Genomic DNA, 24,385 nt, shown 5'->3' with positions numbered 1-24,385 from the left:
GAGAGAGGGTAGTCACGACAATATCTACGGGGAAGGACTAGAGGACTCCACAGACTTAGGACCCGTCTTCAGTCACTGATTTGCTTGGACTCGCACTGTCACGGTGTTTCAAGAGCACCTGCGCAGTGGGTTTGCTTGCTGGTGGATGTTGATACATGTATATATGCATTACGGACTGATAATAGTCCTACTACGAAAGACTTGATGTTATTGGTCATACCCTCTGGTTAGTGGACTGCAAATGTGGAAAATCCATGTCAAATGGTAAGTATTTTATGTTGGTTGGACTTCAGCCAAGAATGTACGCTAATGTGTTTTAAATTTACGTAAGGCATTGATTAAATGTCTGCCATGACTGATTTGTGAGGAAAGGAGAGTCTACTGTCTGAAAGAAATTTGACCCCCAGCAGGAAATTAGCTGCGCGTACGTCTGTTTTCACGCTAAATATTTACGTGGCACTCCTATGGAATGCAGGATTGTCGGGATGAGTTCTTTGAATTATTTTTGAAATATCTGTTCCAGCTAAATGTAAAGCGCACGTAGTGCTAAGCGTTTCCAGTGTTTAACTTCCCAGCTTCAATAACAATACAACCTGTTATGAGACCTCGCAATAGACAAAATTGGAGATGAAAGTCAGCTTTAGGAAGGCGTAGGTAAAACACTTAAATCTTGAATTGGTGATCATAGCCTACAAGATAAGTATACCCAGTCACATTGCACGAGAATTGCTTCGCAACGGTTGTGAGTAAATATGCTTAAAGCCAGTGAATGACCAAAATAGCCGTATCGCGTGTGCAGACTTGCCGGCAGGCAAGTTGTCATTGATAAGGCAATAATTATCTTCTTTTTCTTGGATATTTTTCCCAGAATGGCTCTGTGCCAGTAGTCTCAACTCGTATGACCTTTTGCCATGTAAGTATTTTACAGAAACTCATCAGATCGAACTGTTTCGGAATTATGAAAAATCCTTCAGAAGAAGGTGATTTAAACAGAAAGGCAATTTTCGCAAAAGTATGAAATAATGTCGCATAAATCAGTGGTATAGAAGCGTCGATCGAATTCACAGACATAAATTACTGTATGCTACTTCCATTCTGGCGTTTGTTTTTTCCCCTTTGAACAATCTTACAAACATAACTTTTTGAAGCAAGTCAGGACTATTATCTTTTTTTACCGTAATACATGTACATAACGTTTAAAAAATGATATCTGTTATGGTGCTGCAGAAGAAAAACGTTGTGTCGCCTGTTGTGCATGTGCTTGATGTGCATCTTTCGCTGCTCGTTCATTTTTTCCCGAAGTCGGCGAATATAATTTCATACAATGACATTATTTTTTTTATTTGAAGGACGCGCATTCGTTATCTTCTTTCATTAATGTTCACTGTTCGGTGTTTAAATATTCACCATAAACGACGACACACTGAGAGCTACACTCATTGCTAGAGGATGGATAGCGTCAGACGTAGACGTATATAGGCCTAACTTTGACTGCGCGCCGATACGGCCTCGCCGGTTCATTTAACAGGGAAAATACACGGAACAGCGAATTGTAATTTTCCAGTGGCGGTGCAGTCCTGAAGGCGTCCCTTCAAGGTACTAGTCTGTGTTTGATTGAGCAGCAAAATTGCGAGGCACGCAGTCTTGACTGTGCAAGATTGTTTTTTAAACGTTTCACTGGGAGAAAAGCACAATATAAATAGTTGGTCTGTCCGTTGTTTTGCCCACGTTTTGCTTGTTTGACTTTGTTGCATTTTCCTGTGCAACTCGTTCCACTTACTTGCGGCTCTGTTCTCACGACAAACAACCAGCACTATGTACAGTTACACGCTAGGTATCAACAATTTACACACGCGCGCGGTACCAGAAAGCGGTAATGCAGCGCGACATTATACGTGTACATCGAAGAGGAAACCAATTCAACAAGAAGAACCTAACGTTGAACGTTGGTTGGCCAAAACGCGCAGTCTCATCACGTCTGAACGTGTCAACCATATACAGATCTCCATAGTAAAGTCTTTGTGGTGGAGATCAATGGTGTAAACCCATTCCATTGCGCACTGCGTACAATTGCCACCGCGATGAAAACCTTTGCAGCGCACTTCTGTGGGACCCTCAGTACTGGTCCCACTTCCGGTATACTTCCCCTCGAACCATGCTGTATTTTGTAAAGTGACAACTCCCCTTTTTTGCCATTGCCCTTATATCACAAACACCCTTTTTGCACACTGATTTTTCGAATTCAAGGAAGTCTGATCACGGGGTGAGCACTGTATGTGTTTACCTTTTTCGGCACGGTTACCCTTTTCACCTCCACCTCCATCAAAATGACCTTTCCAAAATGCCACTGCTGAGGTAAATGTTCTGTTCCCCTTAAAACTGGGAGGGGACAGCTTGTTCGAAGACTGGTTACATCCTCGCCCAATTCCAGACACTTAATGAAAACGCACCTCGAGTGCAAAGCGATTCCCATCTTGTTCATTAATGACACTAAGTCGTTGCGACAGAACCCGCGAGCATGGCCACTTGACAAATGTTCCAATACGGCTGGCAGGCTGGTGAGCAATATGTCTTAGCGCAACACCTCAGGGAGCGCATGGCTGTGGGTACGTGCGTCTATGGGTGTCACAGGCACGCTATCATGTCCATGCGTTCCACACCATTCTGTGGATAAGGACGAGCTGATGTGACCACATTCGTGATCCATTCAGTAAACCATGGAGTAAACATCCCTCGCCCTGGCACAAGATTATTTTATATAGGAGGCTCTGTGCCTATAGGGCAGGGACTCCATAGCATTTACAGGTATACACAAAAATATCACGATCGTTTGTTTTAAGCTTTGGCACCTCTCTTTGAATTTTATAATTTGGGAAAGCTTCAGATTAGTTAGCAGGCCTAAAGGTAAAAATTTATGCATTAGCACGAAAGCGAAGCTCAGGCGCTTGCTGCTGATGCAGCGTTGTGAAAATTATTGGTTCTGGTGCCTGGGGTGGAATACCGGTAGACTTTATTCACGGGGCTACCCATAGTGAATTTGAGAGCGAGGTTAACTCTTCATTTTTCGGTGTTGAGAGTAAAAATGAAGCAATAAAATGAAATTTCATGACAATTTGCCCCTGTCTACTCTGATGAATAATTTCAAATTCATTATTGAACATATAGAATTGTACTTTGCCAGATTCCGAAAATTATTGAAACAGTCTGGTGCCATCCTAATCGACAGCTTGCAACATATAAAACAGATTTGGGGAATAAGAGAAAAATAGCCTCCACGTGAATAGTGTCTGTAGGCTATACGGAACAAAGATACCTAGAGGGCCTTTGGTATACGTAATCCTGTCCCGCCTCACACCAAGCACGTGAGGTTTTCAGTTTCAATTCCGTTTCGATTTAAAAATTTTCCAAACTGTTATCGAATTTAGATCAACAGAAAGCTATATCCTTAGATAAAAAAAAAGAAATCAAACAAGCTGGACAAAGATTAAGTGACATAGAATTGACAACAAAAGGGATGAAACATCAATAGTAAGGCCGGTGTAATGTTTAATTACTTCCATCACTGAATTTTGGAAATTAGTCAACCGTGAAAGGTTTTATAAATGAATAATAAAAAAGATCTTTGAAATATTTGAAACATGCATCATGAGATGACTCGAGTGGAGAACTCTAGGATACTTGTCCGTGGACAAAACATTAATATTGCTTCGGAACAGTTAAGGTAACGGGCAAGGCGAGGCACAGCCAACTACAACAAACCATTCATATCTGGGTTAAACAGCAGACAAATATCATGTCTCCAAATGTCGTTAAAAAGTGTAAATTAACAGAAAAATGCAGCCTTTTTTTTTACAGTATGCATCATAATTACATGATTGTATGACGAATTGTGTGTTGTCTGAGCACTGAGCAGGTGCTGTTGCGAATATAAAAGAACGGTCAGTCGACATGGATTTCATTGCAGGGCCTGTTTGGCCCGTTCGTTTAACTGTCGCGATCAGTCATCCTAACGCTGGTTCGCACCACCCATTAGCTGGGTTTTGGTGTCTGTAAATTAAAGTAACGACGGATCACTGATCGCGATCCAGATCCGTATGAAACAAACACGGCCGCAGTGATCCATGCGCTGGTTCGCTCTGTCCATTAGGCGGGTTATGTCAGGGAGCCAACGACCGATTCCTGATCGAGATCAGGATCCGGGTGAAACAAATAGGCCCTTTGTATGAACCTTTCTACTCAGGGCCTTTTTTACGTGGATCCAGATCGCGCGATCAGTGATCCAACGTTGGTTCACCGACACCATAAAGGTGCCTTTCTACATGTAACTATGTTTTTAGGGTGCGTTGCGTACTTGATGCGTTATGCGTTTCACTTTCATAGATAAAAAAATCGATCTCATCAACATAACACGTGTTCGAAGTTGCGTTCGGCCGTCAAAAGCGCCCAGGGAGCGATTTGACGGATGCGCAACACTTGGAAAGTGTTGACGCGCGTTAGTATGGATAGGCACCTTAACCCGCCTAATGGATGCGAACTGCAGCTATGGGATTTCTGATCAAGATCCAGATCCGGAAATTATCAATGATGGCACATGCGTATCATTGCCCATGATGGAAAAAAAAGCGTAAATGAAATGAGATGCAAACTTTAATGTCAATTCTCTCAGCTTCTCCAGACTTATTTTCTTCCGAAAAACGCCTCTATATAGAATTGTCACGCGTTGTGCCGTCGTAGTGTAGTATGCGGATGAGTGCGTAATCATGAATTATTGGTGAAAGTCCATAGTGCTAGGTGGAAAGAATCGGCACATGGGAGGAATGTAGCTCTTATGGATACAAATTCTTTTCATTTTGTTTCGTCATGGAAAGCGTCATTGTTAATTGTTCATTTATTACTTTTCTAATTTATTACTTTTCTAATTCATTCACACGTTTGTTGGATAGAACAACGGTGTAACGGTTTTCCATTGTCGTTCTGAAACTTTGTCTTAAGAATCAAGCAAAAACGCACCGTCGTGGTTTCGGTTGGTCTGCAAAAAGGGGTGTTAGATAAATTTTGGGTTCCTCTTTGGAAACTAATAAAATGTTGTTTTTTAATACTTATTAGAAATTGAAAACAATTGAAAATTACATACACATTGGGGCGGTCACTTTGAATTTTGTCAAAACGGAATGAAATATGAAGAGTACGTATAAGGAGTCCGATTTCGAAATCTAGTTTCGAATATTCTTTAGTTTAAAGTGAGTTGTTACAACCGAAATTGCTGCAAGAAAATTTCATAAAACAGTTTGTTGGGACGTGAAACATGAAAAGAAATATGGCGTTTTCAATGTGACAATAACGTGTCAGTTTTAAGTTTGACCAGGAAAGCTCGGCTGTTTTTCCCATGATGAAAAATATGCCCTGTCAGGTTGTCTCGCAGTCGATTAGTAAATTCCTTCATCTTTCAACTGACCCATCTTCCTCGGAAAGACACTTTCGCCAGGTCTGAGACGAGGAATTTAAGTTGCTCTGTGAGGACATATTTACGCGCTCCTTCAGCTAATTCAACGGTCCGGAGCCCAGCTTTCATGCTTGAAATTCTCGTTCAGATGAAAAAGACCGCATGATCGTCCACGGTTACTGATGAATGGTTCTTCTGGTTAAAAGAAATTGCACAAATTCATTGTATAATTTATAGGAGTTTTTGTTTAATTGGCCGAACAGATCGATAAACCATGTGCTGGACTGTCAATGGCTGGAGAGCTCGAGTACGTAAACCAATTTTAATCAGTTCAGTGGCGAATCTAGTAGGCCCCCATATATATAAACCCGCCAAAAATATTTTTATCGTGATGGCAAAAGGACGAAAAAAATTCGGTCTGAAAAAAATTTATATTTTCCGGCGTTTTACCCACAATACAACTACCGCATATGGCCTAAATACCGATCCTTTAAAATGCTAGCGTGTGAACCGTAATGGCCATCAACATCAGAGAGAATATCGACAAATTTGTCATGTTTTGGTGTCAGATAAAGTAGTGTTCCTCAAGTCAGTCGGGTTCGAGTCACTCTAAGAAGCTAAGCCTAATATCCTGAAATCATTTCGTCTGTTACAAAGAATTAGAATGAACATGTTTTGATATAAAAACCAAATCCGACAGAAGTTTACGAGCCAATACTGCTCAAAGTATGGTTTCAAAAGTCTTTCGATGGAGTTCAGTAAAATTTGACGGGTAATAAACGTGACTCTTTTCGTAATTATTTTGTAATTACATTTTGGTCTGCAAAGAAGCCTTTTCTCTTGCCATCCTCCACGATTCTGAAGGGAAATCATCGATTGTTTACTATCTATTACTGTAACTGGATGGCATTTGGGCCATGCATTGGTCGTTGACAGAGATACGTACCATAATGCGTTTTCTTCCAATTAAATTGGATTTAAAGAATGAGTATTTCTGTTTTATATCAATTGGTATTGATCCCATGCCAGCACCGTTCCCCAATCATCCTCTTTAATTGAAGGTTATTCAATTCCCCGCTCAGATGCTTGATTTGATAGATTCCTCTGCCGAGCAGTCCAGGAACACTGGTTAAACCTAGTCAACCCACGATTTCAACCGCAGGACGGTCTCTGTTTTACGAGCGTCACGAACAGAGGCGCGCTAATAAGGAAGACGTAACGGTGATCTCTAAGCTGGGGGTTTTGTGGAGACTTCGATATTGGGACACTCGTGATTGAAATTCGAGATACTTTTTTGCAAAATGAGGCATCGGTGGTTGGTGTATCAGAAACTTGGCCTTTGGGAGATCACATGGGAGTTTCTGTGGGCTCGGTCACTTAGAAATGGAACTTGGCTTTGTTGGGGAAAACAATCACTTAATGCACGATTTAGAGATGCAAGTTGGAAAGGGGCCAAAAGGAGGGGCCATACAGCTCTTAATTAATTTTCATTATATTGTTGTCATCTTGGGGAGATTTTCAGTTCACCTGTCTGTCTATGCTTTCTTTTAATAGGTGCAGTAATATGTTTATGTATGTGTAAAACCTTCAACTGTTCCAAAGTATCACACTGATTTGGCAAATGCAGTGGGGCACCCACAAGTTGTTGGGGGGGGTGCTTTAACCGGAATTCCCCACATAGCTCATGATGCACAAGCCCCCCTGTTTTACAGAGGACTGGGATGTACAGCTCTGTCAGAGCTAGTAGTTTAAGATGTAGGTGTATACGCGTATTGTAACTCCATTTTTTCAAAAAGTTAAAAAAAAACCAACAAAACAAGAAAAAAAAAACACCTTTTGAGGAGTTCTTCCCGGAGCCCCGCCTCCCTTGAGTGCGCCACTGGGCAAAACAATGACCTCTTTATGCTTTTTTTGGAAAGAGTGCAAGTTTGCCTGCTCTTGATTTCACGTCACAGTATTAAAAGGCTCGTTTATTCGCTCTGCGTGCCGAACTAAAATTTCTAAGAGGCTCACAGAAATTTTGCCTATCCGTCTCGAGCGGATGCACCCCCTCATCGGTCGGAAAGAGCCACATCGGTCGACAGCGTCCATTTTGTCGGTTAGGATGCGACCGTTAGGTGTGCATTCAATAAGTGCGGTAGGAGCCTCTGTTGGTTAGAAAATGGTGCTCTCTTTTGGTCCAGCTCGAGGCTCATAAAGTGAGTCAAGAACTTTTATGTGCACTGCCTATCAGAAATTGCAACTGGCCTTGCAAGATTATATTTCTCTCTGCTAAATCACATTTACAGTACCTCACTTGTCACACTCAAGGCACTTATATTTCTAACGTCTGTGACAGGATCAAGTGTAACTCGATTACCTGGCTGTTGTTTGCCTTACCGGTGAGCAGTCCAACTTACGCACCGCACGCACCCTTGATTAAATTCTTTCGTGCCAAAGCTACACCATCCCGTTGAGGGTATCAGCACCGCTGCCGGCGACACTGCCCCTGGCCTGTTTGACGCTACCATCCTTTCACTAATTGCCTTCTTCATTATTGCTTGTGCGTCGGTGGCAGAAAGAGTAAGAAGGTGGTATGGTTCTCCAGGTGTTAAGACACCTAAGATTTAGCCACCAAACCAAACAGCATAAATACTAATGAATATGAAGACAGTAACTTATCCCGTTGATTTTGTGAATCCCCGGTAGACTCGTTATGAAAACTCTCAAATGAGCCTATAGATTAATCCGAGGCAACATCTTCACTGCAATGACACTACACTTAACTATTTTCATTGCCTTTATTTCCTTTCCTTTTTTACTCTTGCATGTTTATGTATTCACTAAGGGTTTTAAATTTGGTTGATCAGATTTATTGCTCTCGAGTTAGATGTGTAGTTAATATATGATGGACAGTTAAGCGTGGTGTTGAAAATGTGCTGTAATGTGGAACCTCAATATTTGTGGGTACGCGGGTGAAACATGCGTGTATTTGAATGTCCACGACAGTTGAACTATACTGATTTCAGCATGGTTTCAGGGATTCAGATTTTCAATTATCAAGTTGAAGCAATCCACGGCAACTAATGGTGTAAGACACGATCGGTGTCAACTGACAACACTGTAAACAACGTTGGCTTGAGGTATACCTCCCCTTCAACAGACATTTTATCCAAGGAAAGGGGTCTATTCGGGTCAAGATTCGGTTCCGGTCGATGTAAAAGGAGCCCAGGTCTTGTTGCTGACGTACAAAGGACAGACCCTCTTTACGCTGGAAAGAAGGCCCGAGCTAGCAGAGATCAATCGACTTCCTACCCCAAGCCTTTCAAATTTATGTATGCGTTTCCGCCTATCGACTGCTTTGCTGGATGCATATACTAACCAACAAAACACGAGAATGTGTCTGTGGTTGGGAAGTAATTTCCACCCTCAAGTCCGGACAAGGGTTTTTTCGCTTTCGGCCTCATCCTCTCATTCTCTCCAGAGATGTGGTCGTTCGGTGGTCGTATAATTTTGACAGTGAAAGATCTCACTTTCAAAGCTCACCCGTCGTTGAGATGACATACTCCCTCCTCCCTCCCAGAAGACATTTAGTGTTCTGTGTTGATGTCCGTTGCACTTTTAGCGGAGAAGGTTGAAGCAATCTCTTGCCACTTTATCGAATTTCGGGGGCCTGATTTCAGCCGGATCCACGGGAAGCAGAAGGCAACAAGACTGATCAGTTTTAAAGCGCGTGTTTGTTGTTGTGACAGTGAATTGAGCATTTTTCATTACCAGATCAGGAGAATGCACTTTGTGATTCCGAGTGCGTGAGTGACGACTTAATTGTGCCTGGCCTCGATTAATTGTATCTAATTACCGACAGGTGCAAACAAGCCTTGATATCACTGAGGCACCCGACTAACGGTTGTATTGTTTTGTTAGTAGTCACATTAATCGAACCTTCGGATAGACCATCTGTCCGTCCCGATGACATGACCTTCAATTAACTATTCTCAAAAAGTGTCAGGCATATTTCGGTATAATCTGACATGGATCTACGCGGTTTTGTGAGCGGCGCTGTCAGTTTCAAGCCTTATTTCACGGATAATTAATACACTGAAATTTAGTGTACAAAGTCGGGCAACAACTCTGTGCCCGGCGCAACCCCGCGACACGGCTGGAGGACACAGACTACAAGTGCCATGCCCGAAGGAGCACTTTAATTTAAATGTTTTAGCATAAAAAATTTTCAAAACAGAACCTTCAAGTTGCTTGTAATACAGGAACACTTTTTCTCGAACACTTTCAGAATAATTTCACGTCCAACAATTCGTTTTGAGTATTGATTTTTTTGTTTTGATGGATTCTTGTTGCAAACTGGGACTCACCGTTTGAACGAACAGTTTGAGTGTGTTGATCTATTCACCAAGTTTGAAGGTTGCCTGAACGACATCAACGTCGGGACGAATTGGGACATCTCCGAGCGAATATGTGGAGGGTTACTTTATTGTTTTCTCCTCTTGAGTATACCTTGAAGAGGATTCATCTAATGAATCTTTCTTATACCCACTTTTTACTTCTTCTCTGTACATCTAAGTCTTTTTAATGTTTGAAAACCTGTTTGAAGTCCTTTTGGTGTCTACTGCACAAAAAGTGCAAATTTTCAACTTTAATATTGTCCAAGCTTTATCCGAACAAATGAGGGCGCTGTTGCTGTGATGCACCTCAGGAAAAACACTATTCAGTTTACTCATGTTCAAATTCCAAACCCCATATTTGTTCTTTAAATGTCTTTTTAAAAGTTGCTCTCTAGCCTATTGCCATATACCTACAAAGCACTAAATTGTGAAGGAAATTGAAGTTTAAATTTAAGTTAAAAATCTAGCAGGTTTTGAGCAGAAATTAATGCAGTATTATGGTTCAGTGCCTGATATGGCATCGACGTTTTGCTCAGGAATATGCAAATTTTCACTGGCACAAGAACCCCAAAAGGCTCCAGATTAATGTAGTAAAACAAAACTAGACCACTAAGGTTTATTGAATTACAAAAGTGCTATCTTAAGGATTGTAGTAAACTAAGCGTTGATCTATAACATGGTCACTTTAAATGTGTAATGAGGTTTGGTCTTCACTCAGATGGTGCAACATTTATCCCTATCAACTACTGATCAGGCTGCAGAAATTCACGACGCAACAACACTGTTAGTGACGGCGTATATTTCCAATCACCATCCGAAAAGCACGTGGATTATTAACAAGACTCGCGCAAGGATTAGGCCTAACATTTTACAGAGATTGCAGCTGGTTTCGACAGCGCCGAGGTTTCATCTTGCCATCTGTATTCAAATTGGTAAGCACAGTCGCCACAGTTACGGCAATCATTCTGTGGATTCTAATCCCAACATCACGCCAATTTAGGGCCTTTGAAATTACACAAGACGCTGACGACAAGCACACTCAGTGGCATTGACGACATTACATCGATGCGATGACTCAACGTCGCGCCAATTTAATTCTAGAATATATTCGCGGGGTGCCCAATTTCAGTCGTATTCCTGAACATATTGTATACATTTGAAATCCTTAATAGGATGGTACCAGGTGATTTGGGGGGTCGGAATGAAATCGTAGAAAAGTGTCTGGTTTAATGTTTTCAAATTCATACACTACGTTGGGGAACCTGGTTGAAATTGGGTGCCCCACCAATACGGTCTAGTTAGTTTAGCAGCTATCTAATAGGCCTACTTTCGTCAGTGATTCCTTCTGGAATCTTGAAGAAGCTTCCATCTCGAACTCAAAGAGACCAGACGAAATGGGGACACAGGAAATTAATATGCGCTATTTGTGATATACAGACTGAATTCCATGGAGAAAGGAAACTTGTATACTTCTTTGGAGCCAGTATTAAACTTCATAAAAATTGAAAATACCCAATGCTGCATCAGCGTCCAGGAAATAGACCTAGTGAAAGTAATAGATTGTTTTGCTATTCTTCTTGAAATGTATGTCTCTTTCCAGATGCTCAATGGATTAGGTTTTTGCAGAAACGACTTGTGTGATGTTTAAGTGACGCTAATCGAAGAATCGGGGGGGGGGCGAAAGGCACACTGATATCCAACATGAAGGATAAGGTTCATTTCTCCCTCGTTTTTCTTCCTTTCCTTGACAAAGGTGTTGTACTCAAGCCCAAGTACCAAATACTGAAAGGTGTAGCTGTGTAAAATTCAGAAAATTTATAAAAAGAATCTTTTCGCGGAAACGTGTCCAAAACATTGATGCAAATGGTCCAAATGAATTGTTCTGAGCATGGCATATTTTCCACCACATGTGTTATTATGCGCCCTTACTCGGGGCACGTCCCTCCTTATTACTCAAATCGAAGCTAGCCCGTCCACCTGCATGCCTGCAACCTTGTCAATCTAGCTTTGTATGGGCCCAATGTTTCTCCTGTAAAGTTTGTGTCGAAGGAACACGACAGTGTGGCTTCTATTTTAAGGCGGCAATCGATACCTGTAAAACAAGTCCAGGTGAAGATCTTGTTTATGTTTCAGCGTTGCTGACAGCAGAATGAAAACATTCTTCTCAGGTAAGCGCCTGTTGCTCCGTTTCAGTTGGAAAGTTTGATACGGCTGCGTTTTCAGACAGCCGCGAGGCATTTCCTAGGTCCTTGTCGAGATATTTTGCTTCAGATGGGATCAGTTTGAGTGTGATGGTCTCTCAGATCGAATGCTCAGGTAGACGAGACACTGCATTGCAGCTACTTAATCCCTGTGCTATCTCTGAAAAAAGGAGATTGGTATGGTGACAGGGGTATAGACAGTTTCTGCTTGGAGGGAATACTCCAAGGACTTGTTCAATGACGCGGCAGTGGTTGATAATGATTAGGATTGACGTGTTTGCCTTGACTTCTCGAGGAGTGTGCGTATTACTACGAACGTCACCAATAAGGCAAAGTAAGCCTGAAGAGCAGCGTCATGAGTGTGCCGCTGTAGGTGTGTACGCGTTGAACTCGCTGTAGTAAGGACACCCGTACAAACAGAAGTGTTTTTTGCTTGTCACTGCTATCAAGAAAGAAGCAACATAACATCGTCATAAATAGATATTAATGATATGAACATTGGCAGGTGACGATGACAAATTGTTGACGTGTAACTCAGACAGGAAATGCGGACGCAGAATAGCCGCTTCAAATACTTATATTATGTGTTCATTTTAATGTTCGTGTCAGTTATTCTCATGTCACTCTATAATAGGCCTATAACCTATACAATTTTCTATACCAGAGAACTTCTTCCAAATACAAAGTTAAAAAGGGATTAAGTTCCTGTTTGTCTTTATCCGCTTTTGTTGCGGAGGGCTGGTTCTGTCCTATTTGAATTTACCTTCGCGCGGGATATGATGATAAACCTGACTTGGTTTCATACTACATTTTGTATTGGAAATCCTATGCTGAGATCAACAAATGCCAATATACACGCTATGTGAAGTTGAGCATTGTCCGCTTATTATTTTCACGGGAGTAGTCTACCGTTACGGATCAAAATCTGTCGCCGGTGCCTTTAACCATTTGGGTTTCATGGTGTGTCAGTCTGTTGGCCTGGTCACAGACGTATATACACGAGGGTTATTGTCCACATACCCAAAATATATAATTATGTAAACGTGCATCGGTGAGTCTAGCTCCTCTAAATACGTGCATTGAATAGTTTAGTTCCCAGACTAAGATATGCCGACTGCTTTGAGAGATCTTTAGATCCAGTAGCCACCGAGGTCACGTGAGCGATACGAGAGGAACTGCTCCTATTTCCAAAATTTTCCGACATTTGAAAAATTGCCCGAATCCATTTCGTGTTTTTTTTTTTAGATAAAGTGCCATGAATATTTTGGTAATATTGGGTTTGTAAAAACCTATATTGGCCTAAATTGCTTCCCTTAGCAGATTCTTTATATTCATCATGTTCAGTAAGTTTCTCGTTTTATTATTTTGGTCTTCACTTTTGGTCAACTTTTATTACGGGCCTTCTTACCGATGGAGGTTCCTCTGGTCGTAACTGAACTTCGTTGGTTCACGAACGACCAGGATTGAAACGCAAGCGCTACGGTTGCATCGCTACCAACAAACGGAACACTCCCGACCAACAGCGCTCTTTTCAACTGATGAGGGAATGCTGAGTGCTTAAAAACTCACGTGCTTGTGCTGCACCTTAATATACACGGGACATCCTGTCAGCTGTCATAATTACGTCAGGAATCCAGACTAGTGCATCAACAAAGAAAACACTCGTTGAGGTGGAAAAAGAAGTGAAAGGTGTTGTACGGAATAAGGACGATTCACAATAGCGGGCTTCCAAGAGTTTGCAACGCGTTGGCCAATCACAATGCGCGAAATCTGTCGACCCTTTCCAAACGCACATAGGGTCGACAGATTTCGCGCATTGTGATCGGCCAACGCGTTGCAAACTCTTGGGGTGCGCTAATGTGAAACGCCCGTATTGGTAACACACTTTTTGAGTTATTCAGCTCGTACCCCGCCATGTATACCTCATAAATTGTGTTATGTCTCCGTTGCAAAGTTTTTGATAGCCTGCAGTTTTTCAGAGTTTTTTTAAAATTATGTATTGGTGGCAGTAGGAGTTAAACTGCTGAGTATATTTGAAGCAAAAAGCTTCAAGTTGTGGATATATGTTTGATCGAAGCTTTGCCTTGTTGAGCAAGCCCTTATCTTTTGGAGGGAGATGGGTGCATAAATGCCGTATGGCTTCTGGTCAAATACTACGTGCATTGCCAGATCTTCACGGGCGAAACGAAAAATCAATAAACAGCCATTAAGTACAGGCCCGTCTTGGTCTTACCTACATCAAACACCTGAAAACAATTCGGGATCTGTGCGTGATGAACATCCTAAACTGCTGCCAAGAGCCAGCATGTGTTATATTTCAGGGTCGGGCTGAAAGGGGCTTGTCAAAAACATCCTTTTGAAATGTCTTTTGAGGATAGTTCCGTACACACAATCATTCTCCACCCCCATAAACCGAGGTAAAAAGAGCAAAGCAGACTGTTTCAAGATTTAACGAACTAAAATCAAGGCCAGATAATTACTATGCCTCCCAATATTCGGGGGCCTACGGTGTTACAAAGATACTGTAATGCCATATTGTACACACGAAAAAAAAGTTTAAATTAAAAGCTTCGGCGTCTCTCTCTAAGTTTTCTGAAATTTGGATTTTGAGAAGGCTTCAAACTATAGCTATAGTTTTGTGCAGCTTGGCATCAGCATAAAAAGCAAGGTCACGGTATACGTAGGGCAGAGAAGAGCACACGGAACACTGGTTTCTGAAGGGCCAAAGGAATTGCCGAACGGAGGACTTAACCTCCTTACAAGTCAACGACCGCGAAGGCCAGTCAAGCACAATATCTATTCCCTTAGTCAATCCCGTCATTCAGTGGTCGTCGATAGGCTTGTCATTCAGGTTTAATGGTTTGTTTGATAGGTACAGCACTGAATGTCAAGTGGCCAACCGTACAAGAAACAATAAAATCAAAGCAAACACTAATTATCAGTACATCTTCCAGCATCCTGTTTTCAAGGTATCCCGCTTAGATCTACTGCGGGAGAGACAATTAGGCCTAAGTAGGCCTAAATCAAATTAGCTTTTGATGAAGTTTTTGATTGTCAAGTCACGTCAGGCGTCTTTTAGTTCGTGTCATCTGCCTCTCTTTAACCATCCACGATCAATCAGGAAAACAGGCTTCACATTATCGTCCCCCGTTTTTCCGATTTATATTGCGTTGCATTCTGACGTGACATCCTCGATTTCCACTTTGTTAAACTGCACCTTCCAACTCTACCCTCGGACATCTCTCAATATTACGCGTCCTCATATTGACATGTTTTTACGGAGAAAACTGATACAGTTTCCATTTGCGTGAAGTGAGCACTTCCGGCAAAATGACGCGTCTAAACTGAATCATGGTAGCTAAAAACATGCAAAAATTTTCAGGACTACCGGTATTCAATCATTACAAAGGCCGATCTTGTATTTGTGAGCTGGTTGAAAGTAGGCCTAATAATTTGAGTGTGAAGACTGTGTTAATGCAATGAACAGTAGCCGTGGATATTATCCCTTCATGTTTTTAAATATAAAATTGTCAGGCTGTCAAATGGACATAAAACAGATCGATACACAGTACATCTCTACGAAGGAAAATCAAGATCATCGACCCGTTACAGAGCTTTTTAATCTAATAACTCTTCCGAAGAGACATTACTTTGCATAAATTCTTCTTTCCTCAGAAATAGGTTGGGGTATTTGCGGTGGTAACTTTGTTGCCTTGGACCTCTAACATGCATTGTGGACGCGTTTTTAATTATAGGGAAATCACATACAAATGACAATTATGTTAAATTCGATCGTACTGATTGAAATCCAGAGTTTCTAGTCAAATGTTAGATGGACCTTAATTGCCAAAGCGATTTCGGTTTGTAGAATGACAGACTTTAGACTAACAACGATGTCTGCTTTAAAACCATAACAACTCCTGTTTCTCAACAATGACACTGTTGATGCACGAACAAATTGCCATTTTTTAGTCAATAATTTAAAGAATCTAGTGACGTAGAGTACGTGACTATAGTCTCAATAATTAAAATGATAATAAACTTCAGAATGTGCATTCAAGGAATAATCATCATATTGAACCTTTGAAACAGCTTTGAGATTTTATGAGCAGCAATCGCAGACATACGGAATGCCACACTACAATTAACAAAATTAAGATAAGATCTGGCTGGGGATATTAAAAGATAATTGCGGCATCTATGAAATGCGACAGTTTTGAGTTTGTGCGGTGATTAATAATAAGCCATCAAGAAATATGACTCGCCATCCATAACCACCGGTCATTAATCATAAAAAAAATCCAAAGTGCTTTTTAAATTATGCTTCAAAGGAGCTGCTCGCGCCCTATTTGACGCAAAATAGTTCCAGAACCCTCCAAGGACTGATTCGTAACATCTCCAGCGCGCACGTTGGTATGAAGGGAAGCCAACGGCCATGTCACCCAATAAAAAGGCAATTAATAATTAAATGTAATTATAACAAAGAAAACGATCACTTCCCTCCCATCACAAAGCGTTTCAAGTCCCTAGGATTTTGTCCCATCCTCGGAGAACCCATAAAAGGTTACGTAAAGAAACTACCCACGTTTTGCTCCATCCCCCGTAAATTCGGTTCTGTATCCGCCCTTACCCGCACGCTCTTGCAACCCAACCCATTGCTGACGCTGGTGTGTGACTCCTCCCTGAAAAGCGACCCCAAAGCAAGACTTATTGTCTCCCAAAACAACTGTCATATTTTTTGGTTTTGGGTATCAAATTGAATCTTAAAATCTTGTTCTTTTTAAAAATGAAGATTTCATTTAAATCCGATGGTGCGTTGCCGAGATAATCTCAAATAACCGAGACAACTGATTTTTGTTTTGTTTTGTGGAATGTGAATTACCACAGCAATCGAAATGCTGTGTTGCACCATTTTAATACCCTTCAACACATGCGATCATTGGAAAGGCCTATAGAATGAGGATACGGAACTGAACAGGATTCTGTTCTCTTATGATAAAATCGCACTTACGTTCTATTAACAATCAGGATCCTGAACGGCGGCGTATCCAGCTATTGGCGTGGGTTTTTTTGGGGGGGGCAAATTCAAACGTGAATGCGGCTATGGGCTCATTCAGCATGATGTTTTGGGGAGAAAAAAATCAAAAGCTTTCCATACGGCCTCGACATCCTTGCTTTTTTTTAGTGGTGTTGTTTTTGAACGGTTTTGGTGCTAATATTTGATAAATAAGTATGCTGGTTACTTTCCTACTCACCTATGAAGGATTATTTTTAAAAAAAAAAATCCGCCCGAGGGGCAAGTTGCCACCCCATTGGCCCCCGCTGGATACGCCACTGATCATAAAATTTATTGTTCAAAGTACAGCACTGTGTTGCAAATTGACTGGGGTAAATGGCACATATTCAACTGAGGTTGTTTTCTCCAAAACCGGAAAGCCAATCAAACTCTGAAACTGAGCAATTAAATAAGCAACCATTGCCTCTTGAAAAAAGTATCAGTTTCCTGAAGTTAGAAATTCTAAGGAAGTGATGAACCTAAACAGTTTAAGACGTGAATTTTAATTGAATGCACTTCCAATGTACTTCCAAAATAAACTGTTCAAACTTTCATTTGAGAGAAAAAAATTGAGTTTTGATACGTAAAGAAAAATATCTCCGTAATGCGAAACTAGCTTCATTGAAATTTTCAGTATAAGTGTAAGCTTTAATTTGGTATCAAATCATTGTTTTTATCCTTACTTTGGGAAAGATTAATGTTACGCGTGGGTTGTGTTTGTTTGGGCCACACCGTACACCATGCAGCATGACCGCCTGGTCACCACGTTCACCTTACATTTCATCGGACCGTGAGCAGTGAAAGGCTTTTCATAAAAAGGCTAATCCGTCGTTCTGTTCTCACGCTGCAATCAACTGAAGTCCAATTTCCCGGACTATGCCCTTCATTCTTTACAAGAGGAGACATTCTTTCAGTTTTTATGCAGAAAAAAATGCTGATGTTCAAGTAAAATTTTTGGTTTGAAGTGCCATCAGTTGGCAAATGTCACGCGTCCAATTTGGCCAGTTAATTGCGCCGAGTCTGGTTCGATTTGTTTGCAGACGCGTTGAAGCGGTGAATGACGTACCCTATGTCATCTTAACACAACACTGCTCATTATTGTACTGTACAGACCACTGAGCATGAGATTTTATTAAGACCTGGATCGCTTCCCAGGTTCCCCGAGGGATGAATGTGACCGGGAATTGGATCAAGCAGTCTCCGCTGGACTCTTCATCACGCGTCCCACTTGTCAAGAGAAATGTAGGGGGTCCCCTTGTCTTTGCGGGAAGGCTGACCTGAGGAATTTGACTGAATGTTGACGTCTTTGGTTGACAGTAATTTTTTTTTAAAGGTGGTATTGGTAAAAATGCAAAGGCGGATCAGGGGGCAACGGAGACCAGAGAAAATGTGTTTTAATTGGAAAAATGTGTAGAGGAGGCAATACTAAGACTATTGTATTTGTATTTAAAAATATTATGTGCCGGTATATACACTGTAAAAACTTGGGTGTTAAAATCAACACTTTTGGGTGTTATCAGATGATCACACCATAGGGTGTTACTTTTACATTGATAATGTTACTTTGCACACCTATAAGTGTTACAGTGCACTAGAAGGTGTTATAAGCAACACCAAATAACACCAAAATTTTAACACTAGTGAAAAGTGTTGGTGTAGTCTTCTGATAACACCGCGGGTGTTAAGTTTAACACCCCAGTTTTTGCAGTGTAAAGCTCCAACATGACCCCCCCCCGCGAAAGGTTACGAAGTTCCTCCCTGCGAAAGGTAATATGAAAATGGCACATTTTGGCGCCTAAAAATAAGTTGGGCGTCCCCTCGAATATGTGGTCTTGGGTCTGCCCTTTGTACAATGTGGCTTGCCTAGATGAAGCACTTCGACGGAGCAGTACAGTTAGTGACTAAAGTGAGGTTTCATTTTAACTCACCCAAGATTTCCTCCCGACACGGTATTTTTTCCCTGCCCAATCGGGGTCAGTAAGTAGAACGTGCAGTGTTCGTTTACCAAAAATGGGTTTGAGTATATTCACGTGGTTTCTATATTCTGTCCTCAGATGTCTTAAGGAGACGCATCAGAGTAAGTTATAAACCATGAGCTAGAACACATCTTGAAAGGTCAACATGAGTTATAAACTGGTAACTGTCAGTCCCACCCAAGATGGCGATATGGAACTAGAAACTTCGAACAACGAAACTGACAGCAACTCGCCATACGGACCTCAAGCTCGAATTGCTACGCTTTGGATACTCTTCGTTGTGGGAAGTTTGGGTAACTTGTTGGTTTTTGTCTGGCTCTATTTATTTCGCCGACGGCGATCCCGTCTATACAGGATCGTGTTCGGCATCTCCGTCGCTGACATGTGCGTGTGCATCTTCAACGTGCTCATCAGCGCCATTTTGGAATTGCAGGGCACCAGCTGGTTAGCGGGTAACGTGGTCTGTAAACTTGTGATGTACATGCAGAGCGTGAGCTTAATGGCGTCCAGCAACATGGTAGTCCTGTTGGCAGTTGACAGGCATCAAGCCGTGAGGAACCCACTCAAAAAGGGCTACTCCCTCAAAGTCGGAATAGCAGTGGCCTGGGGGTGCGCATTGTTTTTTTCCATTCTGCAACTCTTCATTTGGTATCAGAAGGAAACGGATACCTTAAAGACCTGCTCCACCTCCTTTCCCGATCCTGTCTCTCGTTGGAAAGTCGCCTACATTACGTACGCTGCCGTCGTCAGCCTCCTTATTCCCTTCATTGTTGTTACCATTGCCTACATTCGCATTTCCAAGCACGTCTGGGTTCGCGCGTCGGGAGCTGGTTTGCGTAATTCCATCGAGACGACGACCGTTTACTCCAACGGGAACCAGCTAAACCTGAGGGTGACCTCCTCGGCCTTGTTCAATAAGGCAAAGAACAAGACCCTCACAATGTCCACGGTAATCATTGTAGTATTCATGGCTTGCGGCCTGCCATACTTCATCGTGGAGATCATCAGGTCGTACAACTCAGATATTGCGATTGACCAGAATGTGTATGCCGTTCTCGGCACTTTCGCAGTGTCCAATTCGGCGGTGAATCCCTACATTTTCCTCGTGTTCAATTTAGGAAGTCGCGGAAGAATGACTAGGGACCGGCGAACTTCCTCAACAGTAACCTAATGGTGTAATGGAATAATTTTTCTTACTAAGTCCATCGCTGTGGCTATTTTTCGGTACAGTTGAAAAGATGGACTAGGAGGAGACAGGATGGATTACAAGTATTGAAAGGGCTTAGTTCAAAAATTATTTTGTTCATTTAAGCTGGCAATGCAGTTTAAGTTCACGCTGCACGATCCCAACAACTAAATGGTTTGGACATCATTGTCATAGATGGGAGATTCTTACTTTGAAGTGATGAATACATGAATTGTAATGCGAGGGAAAGGAATAACGCTGAATAACAATGGGGAAAGAAATCTGTCAAAGCACAGCCGTGCAAGGTTAAAACGAGGGTTCACTTTGAGGCACGATGGACATGATTAGAATGAGGTTGAAACGCAGTGGGTATATTTTAAACTGAGAAACGGGCATTTTAACCCAATAGATTTTCCCAGCGTCGTGCTGAAGAAAACCCTCAACCTTTTCCAGGCAAGAGAGGCACCCGATCCGACTACCCACCGCTACTTATAAGTGAGGTCTGTGCAGCAAAATAGCCATGCTCTAACTCTGGTGCTAATATATTATCGTATGATACAATACAGTAGGCAAGCTTATAAGTGAGGCTTGTTCGAGCCTTCTGCTTCCAAATTTTGTTGACGCTGACAAGCCTCACTTATAAATGTACCACTGTTATACAATAATATATTAGCATCACAGTTCTTGCAGGCTATTTTGCTGCACAGGCCTCGCTTATAAGTAGCAGTGGGTAGTCGGATCGGGTGCGAAAGTTTACTGGAAATTTGTCTTCTGTCACTGAGTTGCATTTGTGGATTATTCACTTGATATTAAATGGTACCACTTTAAAAGCCTGTCTTCTAACCTGGATACAGTTGTAAAATGCCACCACAGAAAGTGAAAAAGTCTGTGCGTCTTTGTCTTGAAGGAAATCCCAAGAGTAGTAAATTAGGAGCGCAAAAGGGACATGCTGTGGTTTAGTATGATTATGAAGTAAATTCAAGGATGGTAAATATTGATAATGGGGTAGTTTAATGATGATGGAATGTTGATGAAAGGCTGAGAAGAGTAAAAAAAAAATGAAGAAATTTCAAGAATTTGAAACGGAAAGGTGATAATCGTGGGGATGAAGTTGAATGATTATTTTGTCGGAGCATGTGCAGGGAATGTTCATATTGAAGGTGATGGCAGAGGGTGGTGTAGAGGTATGTGACTGATGAGGATGTGGCGGTTTGTTGGGATGAAGGAGCTGTTGGAATTAGTGTGTCGCTGGTAATGGTGTCGGGATCCAGTGTCAGGGATCGTGCCTGTGAGAAACACAAGCTTGATAATGATAAAATTGTAACTGCGAATAGTTGGAAAAAGTCAAATAGTTGACATCGCAAACAGTTACTTTCCACTTCAAGGCCGATTCATACTTGGCGCAAAAGCGAACACAAACACGTCAGACCAAATAATCGCGCTGCGAATTCGCAACAGTTGAACCCATTTCAACTCAAGTGATATTGTAATGCAAATCTTCCGTGACTTCAAAATTTGCTTCGCTTTCACAATCACCTGTAGTATAAACCAGCATTTTGTAAATTTTGTAATTTCGCAGATTGTCTCTAATGAAAAAAGGATACCATGAACAAAAGACATGATTAGTCATAGTAGTCGTGAAAAGGGGTGTGCAATTATTACCATGTCGAACTCAGGACAATAACACGTGTGGAAACGGTGTGCGACATCGAATTTCGTACGATGATTATAACGCATGAGTAAAATGTTTTAGATATCTCTAGTGTGTTATACTTCATTAATCAACTTTCTGCTTTTTTGTGACTTTGCTGGTAAGTAATATCTTGTTGCATGTTTGCCAACGGTGTTCGATTGAAATTGAAAAAAAAGAATCTGTGGTTATATTCTGTAAAATCTGATATATATTAATATGTGTTTCATATTTTAAATTACAATTCATAAGTTTTAGATAACAGTGCTGAATGAGAAAACGGTATAGCAATTGTCATTCACTAACAAATCACAAATCTTCAGAAGTGCGAAGTGGAAGATCATCAACCACTTGCGCGCGTTAAATTTTCTACTTTAAACCGTACAGTTTCTTTCACAAAAATGATTGAAGCATACATATCGTGTAAATAAAAAAAATTAATGCATGTTGACTTTTAATCACGAAACCGTCATCTGATGATTTTCCTACAAGTTTTTAACTCTTTGAATTTATTCCACTAATTTCTATAATTTCAAGAGTGCCACTTGTGTCTTTGCATTCGTCAGCGTGCTCATTACAAGTTTAGGAACTTGAGACCCAAAAGACGGATTTAGACCGTTACGGATTTCACGGCCAAATCAGCAGCCCCTTCCAAACGGTTCACGTTTCGAAGCTATCCCCTGGATTGTTACTGTTATTTTGCATTTGCGGGGTTGCTTTCTACTGACTGCGTGCACACCTTACAAGGAGCAGCGTCTTTAAATATTTCCCGGTTTTAACTTTTTTGATGTATGATCTTTCATTATCTATTTACGGACGATTTGATTTTCATGAGTTTGGTGTTGGTTAGACATAGCGGGCTGGCTTTTAGTCAAGGTCTTAGCTATAGGATAAATTAACTTTACCGTGGCACACTGAGTGCTGCAGCTGGACAAAAGACTATAAAAAAGCTATTCACAGCCTTCGCCGCGGTTGCAGATGTGGCCGCCTGTAAATTGACTGGCGCGATAGTCTTTACTCAGGTGCTCAGTGGCGAAACCAGAATTTGTTGTTGGGGTCTCGGACCATTACCATTACTTGATATTCAAGTCCCCCCCCCCACACACTGAAACACACACCCAGCGTGACACAGGGGACTGTAATTTGCAACTATATCGAAGCTAGTACAATGTAGTTTGAGATGTACAGTACATTATATCTTTGTTAGAATCCATCCTGGGGGCTCAACCCCTCCCCCTTGCGCCACTGCAAGCAAGCGATGTGTTTGCCGCGCGTTGATTTAAATTGACTGATCGCTGCGATCGTTATAACTGAAGACTACAACGGGCAAAAAGTAAGCACTTTGGACATGGCATCTGTGCAAGAGTCAGGCCTGTTCCTAATTGCACATGCAAGCTGTCAAAGAATTCTGCAAATTAGAAGAGGGAAGTAGCCTATTGTGTTCATTCTAGAGTTATCTAAATACAGATTTTTACAAATCGTTGCTCTTGTAATTGATCTTCTTTTCCGACGGCATCGGATGACACATCCAGTGGCGTAAATTTGTGCCGGAAATGAGTGGGGGGGTGGGGAAAGACGGGGGGATGACACGAAAAATTGAAAAGCGGGGGGGGCACAATATGACTCTATTTAGAGGTAGATGTTCATGATATTAATGTACATGTGAATTCATAAGGGCATTTTCATGGCTTTCTAACATTGTTTTCCCCTTTTTTGAGTGATATTGAATGCATTGTATTCGTTGGAAGTCTGCAAAAAATTCTTCACAATCCACTTTAATTCTTTACTCACCACAAAAAGTGTGTGTGTAGGGGGGGTGATTCAATAGCCTATCTCTTACCTCAAAGTGGGGGGACATATACCCCTATCCCCCCGGGATTTACGCCCATGGACGCATCTATTTTAACCTGTCAAATTTCTATTCTCACGGTGTTTTTCTTGAAAGGCGATTGTCGACGTACCGTCCGGAATTAACAGTAGCGAACTTTTAGATCTTCGATAGGTATTAATTTCAACAACTGACAATCAAGGATAAACCGCACATGTATGCTCGTAACGCAAAGCGTTTTGTTTTGCTCGTACCCTGTGCACAATCCAATGGCACTTGTCTTAAGGCAGTCGTTTTTACTACTACTTTTACTATTACTTTTATTATCTGCCCCGAGCCGGCGGAACTAAGGAAGGGCGCAATTTCCCTAGCAACGGATGCTCGTTTACTGGGAACTGCACTTCGCTGGCTCACGAACGGCTATGAAGTGCAAATGTTGCGGTCTCATTGCTACTAACCGCGTAAACACTCCCTATGCACCAACATGGCTCTTTTAACCGATGGGGCGGGTGCTTCTGCTCAAGGCGGGTTCAATACTTCCATAAATTCCTGTCATCTGTTTTATTGGATCGTACACTTTCTCGCGGTGTTTTTCTTGAAAGGCGATTGTCGAAGTACCGTCCGGA

The 24,385-nt window shown here is 41.6% G+C and overlaps 2 protein-coding genes across 4 annotated transcripts in view; both read left to right on the top strand.

Moving 5' to 3' along the window:
* Nucleotides 1-120: 120 nt before the first annotated feature.
* LOC110987507 (rRNA N(6)-adenosine-methyltransferase ZCCHC4-like) overlaps nt 121-24,385 on the top strand; it is a 73,437-nt gene continuing 49,172 nt past the window's right edge. Inside the window, exons 1-2 of one of the 2 annotated variants that reach the window (XM_087136729.1) lie at nt 121-264; nt 869-913. In XM_087136729.1, the coding sequence (XP_086992855.1) occupies nt 255-264; nt 869-913 (55 nt within the window). In that variant the 5' untranslated portion in view covers nt 121-254. The remainder of the gene's footprint in view (nt 265-868; nt 914-24,385) is intronic. The other variant, XM_022250304.2, reaches the window with a different exon arrangement.
* LOC147799054 (oxytocin receptor A-like) lies at nt 126-22,443 on the top strand. 2 transcript variants are annotated; one of them, XM_087136730.1, is made up of 3 exons: nt 170-264; nt 869-913; nt 19,134-22,443. In XM_087136730.1, the coding sequence occupies exon 3, from the start codon at nt 19,201-19,203 to the stop codon at nt 20,224-20,226; it is 1,026 nt and encodes a 341-aa protein (XP_086992856.1). In that variant the 5' UTR covers nt 170-264; nt 869-913; nt 19,134-19,200; the 3' UTR covers nt 20,227-22,443. The 2 variants fall into 2 exon arrangements, with proteins under 2 accessions (XP_086992857.1, XP_086992856.1); XM_087136731.1 differs by lacking the exon at nt 869-913 and having other exon boundaries at nt 126-264.

Source organism: Acanthaster planci, linkage group LG05 (genome assembly GCF_054643075.1).
Source record: "Acanthaster planci isolate LZ-2023a linkage group LG05, COTS_SCS, whole genome shotgun sequence".
NCBI classification, from domain to species: domain Eukaryota; kingdom Metazoa; phylum Echinodermata; class Asteroidea; order Valvatida; family Acanthasteridae; genus Acanthaster; species Acanthaster planci.
This window is presented reverse-complemented; position numbering and strand designations above follow the sequence as displayed.